The sequence below is a fragment of the Corylus avellana genome, chromosome 2, assembly GCF_965113065.1.
Source record: "Corylus avellana chromosome 2, dhCorAvel1.hap1.2, whole genome shotgun sequence".
Classification (NCBI taxonomy): Eukaryota; Viridiplantae; Streptophyta; class Magnoliopsida; order Fagales; family Betulaceae; genus Corylus; species Corylus avellana.
Window position 1 is genome coordinate 43,684,383 of NC_142491.1, and position 10,535 is coordinate 43,694,917.

Genomic DNA, 10,535 nt, shown 5'->3' on the forward strand with positions numbered 1-10,535 from the left:
TAAAATGTATTATTATTTAAAAACGTAATTTTTAAAAATATAATTAAATGTTTTATTAATTTTTATAATTAAGTTTTAGAATTTAAAATAGTACATTTTTTAAAAACAAACTCTGCCTATATATTATTTCAAAATAGACTATGATAAACGACACCTATTAAGCTTATTAAGTTTTTATTTCTTCTTTCTCTTTATTTTGAGAGCCCCTACTATCATGTTCATCTTGATAACACCTCTTTTACAGTCTCCAATTACCATGTGATACATCATCAATTTAAAAAAAAAAAAAAAAAACAAAAACACAAAAAAAGGTGAGAACAACCATACCAAATCAAAATGAGAAAGATAAAAAAATAAAAAAAAAAACCTAGCCTGCAAGACCTAGGCCAGACCAACGCCATGGGTCCAGCTAGACCCAGGACATGGGCGAGACCCACACCGACCCACGCCGTGGGTCTTGCCGAACCCACGTCATGGGCTTGGCCATGACCCACGACCCAGCAGTGGGTCATCCTCTCCGGCCACTTTCTACTAAACCCAACCTTAAAATTCGTTTCTAATGCCTCGAAACTCGTTTTTTGATTCTAAACTAAAACCTAGAGGGGGAAGGTTAATCATTTAGGGATTCTATCACCCTAAAGGGATCCACCGGAGAGGGCTGCCGCCTGCCGTGACCCAGTCGTGGATGTTGCTAGTGCGGCTATAGTGGATGTGGTGGGTGAATGGTGGGAGAGAAAGAGAAGAAGAGAAAGTGGGAGAGAAAGAGAAGAAGAGGAAATAAAATTTTCTGTGAAGATGAACGAGAGAAGAAGAGAAAGTGGGAGAGAAAGAAAAAAAATTCAATATTTTTGTTCCTATTCTATTATGTGTAACTAGCTGATGTATACACCTTCTATTGGATGCTGCAAAACATCACTTTTGCATATAGTTTATCCATTTATTTTTGTCTTTTGTGGTGTGTTCTTGAGATAAATATTTTAACAAATAACTAAAAATATCAAATATTTATAATAACATGCATAAAATTCATGTTAAAAGTTAAAATACTTTTTCAAACCAAAAACTAAAAAATAAAAATAAAAAACCCTCCCAAAATACATTAATAAGTCATGTATATGGTCTAATAAACTCGTTAGATAACTTTAGATAAGTCTATTCAAATTTGAAGAATACATATGTAGCACCCCAGATTTTTAAAGTCTTATTTTAGAGATATTAAATTTATGCTATGATTATATTAATATTCATATTAGGCAATGATATTAATTCTTGAGAAATTTATGAGAGTGGTAATTAGAGAATGGTAATTGGTGAAATAATAGGATAGTAAATGGTAGGTATAAGGATGGTAGAATAAGAAGGTAGAATAGTATAGGGTAGGTAGAATAGTATAGGGTAGGTAGAATAGTATAGGGTTGGTGAAATAGTATAGGGTTGGTGAAATAGTAAAATGAGGGTATAATTGTAAATTGAATGTAGAATAGTATAGGGTTGGTGAAATAGTATAGGGTTGGTGAAATAGTAAAATGAGGGTATAATTGTAAATTGAAGGTAGAATAGTGTTTGATCTTCTCCTATAAATAGAGCTCTTCTCCTTCACAATTTTCACCACTCATCTCCTCTCCCATCTCTTGCATATATTCTTCCTTCTTCCGCTTTTTACTCGGTCTTTCTTCTTTTGAAGAGTGTTTACTCAGAACAGAGAGAGAAATGGCGAGACCAAGCGCTACAAGAAAGAAAGAACACAAGAGATAGCGGACTTTAGAAAGTAGTTTCAAAAGATATACTAGTGGTGTTAGTCATATTGGAGCAACTAGATTCCTTCATACCACTTTTAGCTTCAGTCTAGAGGTAAGTAAATTCACTACCCCTTCTAAAGTTACTTCATGTCATGCTATTTATTCATTCTTTAGTAAATTGTAAATGATTATTTTATTTACGTATTATGAAGTTATGTTGCATGCATGAAGGATTTCTAAATGAATTATCTAGAAAGTTTCTATTTCTTTAAACGCTTTCTAAGTACAACAAGTTTATATTTGAAAAGGTTTCCATTTTTGAGAAAAGAAAGTTGAGAAATGATGATGATTATAAGAAAGAAAAATGATGATAAACCCTCCTGCATGTTGCCCTAAGATGCATCAAAAGAAGTACAAAGAAAAGTACAAGAGATGAGATAAATGTTTATGAAATGAGGGCACATGTATGGAGGAGAGTATTTTTGGCCCCAAGATAAGTAAAGATGAGAGGAGTTCGGTACCGATACTCGGATGGAGGCGAAACCACTGAAGGAGGCTATGCCAGAAGGTGGTATTCCATCAACATGACCGTTGAGTGCACCAAGAAAAGAGTTAATTAACGGTCGGGCATGGCTGAGGCCACAGTTCAGTGCCATGGTCACAAGGACCCGCAACCCTCGTACACAGGGGTAATAGTGTACATGGGCCTTATTATGAGAAAATGATACTATATTTTCAACGAAGATATGCTAAGATGATTTACAAAGATTATTTATAATGATGCATTATGATGATGATTTATAAAGATGATTTACAACGATGATCTATTACTAGATGTAATAGTATGTATATGTTACGGGAGATGCAACCGTACGTACATATATTATTATGGCTGGATGTATATTTATTTGTGAAAACGATTTTCAAAACTGAGAACAAGGAGTAAAACTATTTATGGTTGTGGATTTTACTTGCTGGGCCCCCTTTGGGCTCATTCAGTTTTATTTCTTGTTTTCAGGTAGAAAGGATGCTGGAATAGGAGGCCGGAATGGGGTGGGAATAATTATTAATTTTCAAAGTCTTTTCATATAAGTTATTGTAATGATATGATATTCCGCAACTAAAATCTAATGTTTTCTAATTCCGCTTGTAATAAAATCTCTTGAAAAAAATGTTTTACGCATTTATTGTATCTTTTAAAATCAAGTACTCTGATAGACCTTATAGATCTTTGCAAGAATTTTTGTTGAAAAAGAAGAAAAGTGGCAAACTCACCAAAATTGTAACATCTCCAGTCCGTTAAGACTGAGTTTGCCACTTTTCTTCTTTTTCAACAAAAATTCTTGCAAAGATCTATAAGGTCTATCAGAGTACTTGATTTTAAAAGATACAATAAATGCGTAAAACATTTTTTTCAAGAGATTTTATTACAAGCGGAATTAGAAAACATTAGATTTTAGTTGCGGAATATCATATCATTACAATAACTTATATGAAAAGACTTTGAAAATTAATAATTATTCCCACCCCATTCCGGCCTCCTATTCCAGCATCCTTTCTACCTGAAAACAAGAAATAAAACTGAATGAGCCCAAAAGGGGCCCAGCAAGTAAAATCCACAACCATAAATAGTTTTACTCCTTGTTCTCAGTTTTGAAAATCGTTTTCACAAATAAATATACATCCAGCCATAATAATATATGTACGTACGGTTGCATCTCCCGTAACATATACATACTATTACATCTAGTAATAGATCATCGTTGTAAATCATCTTTATAAATCATCATCATAATGCATCATTATAAATAATCTTTGTAAATCATCTTAGCATATCTTCGTTGAAAATATAGTATCATTTTCTCATAATAAGGCTCATGTACACTATTACCCCTGTGTACGAGGGTTGCGGGTCCTTGTGACCATGGCACTGAACTGTGGCCTCAGCCATGCCCGACCGTTAATTAACTCTTTTCTTGGTGCACTCAACGGTCATGTTGATGGAATACCACCTTCTGGCATAGCCTCCTTCAGTGGTTTCGCCTCCATCCGAGTATCGGTACCGAACTCTTCTCATTCTTACTTATCTTGGGGCCAAAAATACTCTCCTCCATACATGTGCCCTCATTTCATAAACATTTATCTCATCTCTTGTACTTTTCTTTATACTTCTTTTGATGCATCTTAGGGCAACATGCAGGAGGGTTTATCATCATTTTTCTTTCTTATAATCATCATCATTTCTCAACTTTCTTTTCTCAAAAATGGAAACCTTTTCAAATATAAACTTGTTGTACTTAGAAAGCGTTTAAAGAAATAGAAACTTTCTAGATAATTCATTTAGAAATCCTTCATGCATGCAACATAACTTCATAATACGTAAATAAAATAATCATTTACAATTTACTAAAGAATGAATAAATAGCATGACATGAAGTAACTTTAGAAGGGATAGTGAATTTACTTACCTCTAGACTGAAGCTAAAAGTGGTATGAAGGAATCTAGTTGCTCCAATATGACTAACACCACTAGTATATCTTTTGAAACTACTTTCTAAAGTCCGCTATCTCTTGTGTTCTTTCTTTCTTGTAGCGCTTGGTCTCGCCCTTTCTCTCTCTGTTCTGAGTAAACACTCTTAGAAAGAAGAAAGACCGAGTAAAAAGCGGAAGAAAGAAGAATATATGCAAGAGATGGGAGAGGAGATGAGTGGTGAAAATTGTGAAGGAGAAGAGCTCTATTTATAGGAGAAAATCAAACACTATTCTACCTTCAATTTACAATTATATCCTCATTTTACTATTTCACCAACCCTATACTATTTCACCAACCCTATACTATTCTACATTCAATTTACAATTATACCCTCATTTTACTATTTCACCAACCCTATACTATTTCACTAACCCTATACTATTTCACCAACCCTATACTATTCTACCTACCCTATACTATTCTACCTTCTTATTCTACCATCCTTATACCTACCATTTACTATCCTATTATTTCACCAATTACCATTCTCTAATTACCACTCTCATAAATTTTCCAAGAATTAAAATCCTTAGCTACAATGGATATTAAAATAACATTATTATCAAAATAATCTATTTAAATAGCTTTGAAATTCTTTTGTAACATCCCGATATTTCTCTTCTTTTATCTTGAAGATAAACACGAATGTTACGCTGAAATAATCTCATATAGCGGAAAAACTGTAATTATCAATACAAAAAAATACTGTTAAAATACTTTTCTTTATACAAAAATACCCAAAGCTATGTCGTACAAGACATTTATACAAATCTATCCGACAGTCTAAACTCTAGACAAAACTTAACCAACTTGGAATCTCTGTACATCTCAATATGAATCTCTAATCACAACTGCATAATTACCTTGATTTTCCATTCCTGCAAGCACTACAAAAAACTGTGAAGTAGTGAGTCAATTGATTTCCGACAATATAAATCATTGTTGAATCATATATAGCAAAATGCTAGACAAGTTATAAAACCACAAAAATCCGTATTATTGGATATCAATATCATACAATGCTAGACAAGTTATAAAACCACAAAAATCCGTATTATTGGATATCAATATCATACTCAGTAAGTAAGAATACTTACAGTGGATTACATGAATGGATCATCAAAGGTAATTACTTGAAACCCGTTCTGCTGCAGTTGGTCCATACCCATAACAATCCCTTCACTGACTTTCTCTCTCTCTCTCTCTCTCTCTCTCTCTCGCCTAAACTCTCTTTCTTCCTCTTCAGCTCTCTGTCTTAAATTTCCCATCTCACTCTCGGTTTCTCTTGTGTTCTTTCTTTCTTGTAGCGCTTGGTCTCGCCCTTTCTCTCTCTGTTCTGAGTAAACACTCTTAGAAAGAAGAAAGACCGAGTAAAAAGCGGAAGAAGGAAGAATATATGCAAGAGATGGGAGAGGAGATGAGTGGTGAAAATTGTGAAGGAGAAGAGCTCTATTTATAGGAGAAAATCAAACACTATTCTACCTTTAATTTACAATTATACCCTCATTTTACTATTTCACCAACCCTATACTATTTCACCAACCCTATACTATTCTACCTTCAATTTACAATTATACCCTCATTTTACTATTTCACCAACCCTATACTATTTCACCAACCCTATACTATTCTACCTACCCTATACTATTCTACCTTCTTATTCTACCATCCTTATACCTACCATTTACTATCCTATTATTTCACCAATTACCATTCTCTAATTACCACTCTCATAAATTTCCCAAGAATTAATATCATTGCCTAATATGAATATTAATATAATCATAGCATAAATTTAATATCTCTAAAATAAGACTTTAAAAATCTGGGGTGCTACAATCTTCCCTCCTTATTAGAATTTCGTCCTCGAAATTAAAGCCCATAAATTACCACCTATCTTCAAATTGAGCAACCCAAATTAAAAACAAATCATACTTGAACCATAACTTACTCAAGTTACTATAAAAATTTTTAAATTCAATCTGTTCATAAATAAATATCATAACATATTCCATACCCAGGCGATGTGAGACTCTACAAGCACTCTTCTTGGGCACCAGTGTCACCGTTAACATTTCATTTCATTTCATTGTGTCTTAACAAGCACTCTAAAGGCCCTTAACTTTTGGCCCTTATACATTTCATTGTGTCTTAACTGACACCATTATAATATAACCCACTTTTGGCATCACCAACGTGTGTCCACTAGCGACCCTCATAGGCTTGTGCACACTCCCACCATCTCAGGCTGGGTAATGCTCTGATACCATTTGTAACATCCCAGGGAAAAGCGCTAGCCACATCTGCGCTATTACCCCAAAAGGACTAGTCAATTTGGAGCTTCCCTAGAATTCATTATAAAGCCTAGTTTCACCTAGTAACTAGGCAATGTGGGACTTAGCACCCATGACTATCTCTATAAACTACCCAATCAATGTAGGCTTCTTCTCATCTTCCCAATATGGGACCAGGGTGTTACAACATAAGCTTAATCGACTAGGAATAATTTAAAGTTATCGAATTCTTATAGAGATTGATTTAATTATCGGATTAGTCTTTTCTATCTATTTAAATTTGAATAAATATCTCTCTATTATTGAACTTACAAGTGCTCTAGAGTCTAGATCGACTATAACCTCCATCTAGAAAGCTTGTACAAAAAAAATACATCAATTAAGATTTTTTTGTAAAATCCTTAAGGTATTTATTTAATGTTTTATATAAAATATATGTTATAAATTCAGTCGTATAATTTAAATTTGTTATTTAACAGAATTGAATTACTAATAATGACTCATTACCAGATCATTGCAAAAGGCATTTGACATGAATTATTGAAGTGTTAATGGTATTGTGTTACGTACACCCTACATGTGTCCTTTTTCAAATTGTTAACGTTGAAACTTGTTAAAAAAAGCATTTTTAGTTGGCCACGATATGACTTTAAGAAAGTGGGGTGCATCAATCATGAAATGGCCATCATATGATAACCAGCCACGTACCTACGTGGGATCGATATATAATGCATTAAAATTATCTTTTTGCTTTCACAATTAAATTTGCTTTAAGGTTACGTGATTATGGAGGTCTTAATAAACAATTAAATCCTTCATTTTAGGTCCTCAAGAGATAGCTCAATCGGCTGGGACTACGCCAAATAAAACAGAAATCACTAGTTCGAATCCCCCTCCTCTGATATATTTCCAATGACTTGTTTTATCTCTATAAATTAAAAATATTAACAAACAACTTTTCAAAACAAATTCACAATTAAAGCGTTATTTAGTACCTTTTTTTTTTAACACTTATTATGTTTACAAATTGATGCAACAAATCACGTGATACTTATTATGTAAGTTATTATAATGTGAACGGGTAGTTCACGTGGCATAAACAGATAAAATGATTAGTTTAAAACAAATTTAACAATAAAGTAAGAGTAATTTTTTTTTTACATGTTCACATAAGAGAAGAAGAAAGAGAATTCGAACTAATAATCTCCATTTTATAAAGTGTGGTTCACCGCCGATTGAGCTACCTAATAGAAGAGTAATACGTGAGTTAATTGGATGGTGCTGCTTTAAATCTTGCACCGACCACCACGAGATAAGGCAATGAATGGTCAAAATCTAAACGTTGGGATGTATGGGACCGACCAACCTAAACTTTCACAAACAATGCTCTGTTGGCTGGCTCTGTTCTCGAATGCCATGGATTCCCAGCTTTAGAGAAACAACCTAGCTGATTGTTTTCTGTTCGTACCTACTTTTGTTAATCCTATATTATAGTCAATGTCGGGATCCAAGATCGTCAAAGGTTGTATTGACGACATGAAAAAATTTATATCCAAAGTGTTGCTGAAAAAGAAAGCATTAACTTTATATTACGTATTCTGTTTTTGTAAACCGAAGCTGCAGATAAATAGAACATGAAGATTAAGAGGGCGAGATTATTGTTCTTACATCAAAGAAACTCAAGAAAGCTTCTTACAATTGCACAAGTAGCTAGCTAGCACCTACTTAATTGTCTTCCTCATCTGTCACAAATTTACCAGTTCCAGGATTCAATGCGGCAAAGAAGAAGAAGATTACGTTGAACAACACAAGTGGCTCAATCTCACTGATGGGAAGCCCTGTCTCAATGTTTAGTTGCGCTAAAGCTCCTTTCCCGGTTATAATTTCTCCAATCAAAGAGAAAGCAATCCCCAACTGAGCCAATCTTCCTACAAACAGCTCGTTTGACTTTGTAAATCCAAACAGCGGACCTTGCATTTCAAACCATTGCCAAATATGTTATAATGATACCAAATTAAATCAACATTCAAGTTCTTTAGTAAATGTGTATTATAGCTCGAGTGGCAAATTACCTCCTTCTTTAAGGCCCAGTGCGGATCTGATGCTTTTGCCAGGGGGGATCACAGCCTTTTCAAGACCTGTGGGTGGGTCATCAACGAATTTACCACGATCACCCAAAGCGCCTATGGCTCCAAGCAGGGTGAAGAGAATGAAGAAGAGAAGAAGAGGCTCAGCTTCATAGATGGGGATTCCAGTTTCCAGATTCAATTGTGCTAGAATTCCTTTCCCTGTGATTCCTTCACCTAATAAGGATGCCTGCACAAAAGGGCATATCATAACATTAACAAAGCAGGACATTGAAAACCTCCATGCCTATTGTAGTGATCATTCTACATTTGTTGTTGTCATGATTGACATTTCTTTTTCTTCTTGAGTTTTCAATACTTAACCGGAACAAGTACGTGTGAAACCAAACTCAGGTAAAAAAATATAAATTTAATCATTTAATTAATATTTTATATATATATATATATATATATATATATTAGTTCCATTCTTTCCTTTTATGTTTCTTTATATACTGCCACGATAGAAGCCTAGAAGGACACAAATCAACGTCTTTTTATCACTAGAAACCCGTAATTATGATCATTAGCATTTTTCCTTCTTTTAAGTCTAAAATAATAATTTTCTAATACCAATCTTATTTCTCACATACCCATTTTACATAATCACTTAAAATAAGTCACATCAGTCAATATAAAATAATTGTGATAAATGAGTACGAATAATAGCATTATTCAGTTACACTATGTTAGAACAATATTTTCTTAATTTAAAATGGATTCAACAATATTATATTAATCGGCCACTCTTGTTATTACTATTTCATACATATGGGATTCTATTACTTAATCAACCATGCACATTGCTCACACAAGAGTATACATATCAACATATATATCCTTTTCAGATGTAGCATGCAATTATAATACTGTAAAAATATCCATTAAATTCAGCAAAACAAAATCTACATCATGGTTAATTATAATTAGTCTAGCTCCATTATTTCCTCCTCAAACACAAATCAGCATATTGCAAGTAAATTACAGAAGAAGAGGAAGAAAAAAAGAGGGTATATATATTATATCTATACTCACAGCAAAGCCAATCATGGCAACGCGACCCACGAAGAGCTCATTCTGCTTTGTGAAGCCAATGCCCCCGGAGGTGCCAAAGATGCCGTCTTCAACCTTTGGCTTTGGCACTACAACCTAGCAAACGAAAGCAAATTACAATCAGGAAAAACTCTTGCATACATTTGTTGAAAGTAAAGCTTGGTAGAAGGAGATTGACGAAAACCTTCTTGGGAGGGGCTTTGGTTTTTGATTTGAAGAGAGCAAAAGTGGTAAATGGTTGGGATAAAGAAGAATGATCAGTAGGAAGAGGAGGGAGCAGTAGATGAGAGAAGGATTTGGGCCTTAGTTTTTGAATTTGGAAATTGAGTAAAGTGTCTCTCTTCAGATCCACCACATGGCTAGTAGAAACACCAGACATGAGCAACATGGTTTGAGCCATGGCTTCAGCTGGTTTGATGTTTTTCTGACAGTGAGGAAACAAAACACTTGTGCTCTCTCTCTTTTAATGCAAATGTTTTTGAGGTTCATATGGTGAGAGATGTGGATATGGTGTGAGAGTTAATGACGGGCAACTAGAGTGCCCACGTCTCTGTGTACTTTGTAGTATTTTGAAGATAACGTTTCTAGTGAATCCTATTTCATTTGAAGCACAAAAACCTCTCATATTCAACTTCGCAAAACAAGATAAGTGGACTCCCTTGTCAGCCATGTAAACTCCAGCCCAATGTGCCTCAAAGAAAAGAAGAATTTAAATGGAATTTTTTTTTTTTGACAAAACCATTTTCGCCAAAGAAAAAATATATTATATTTTCACTTATAACTTTTCTTT

At 34.0% G+C, this 10,535-nt stretch overlaps 1 protein-coding gene across 1 annotated transcript; it reads right to left on the reverse strand.

The window, feature by feature from the left end:
* Nucleotides 1-8,130: 8,130 nt before the first annotated feature.
* Nucleotides 8,131-10,254, reverse strand: NPQ4 (Chlorophyll A-B binding family protein). The gene is made up of 4 exons (XM_059602868.2): nucleotides 9,930-10,254; nucleotides 9,728-9,841; nucleotides 8,639-8,882; nucleotides 8,131-8,536 (listed from the first exon to the last, which is right to left on the reverse strand). Exons 1-4 carry the CDS (start codon nucleotides 10,143-10,145, stop codon nucleotides 8,292-8,294), a joined length of 819 nt encoding a protein of 272 aa, XP_059458851.1. The 5' UTR covers nucleotides 10,146-10,254; the 3' UTR covers nucleotides 8,131-8,291.
* Nucleotides 10,255-10,535: the final 281 nt, after the last annotated feature.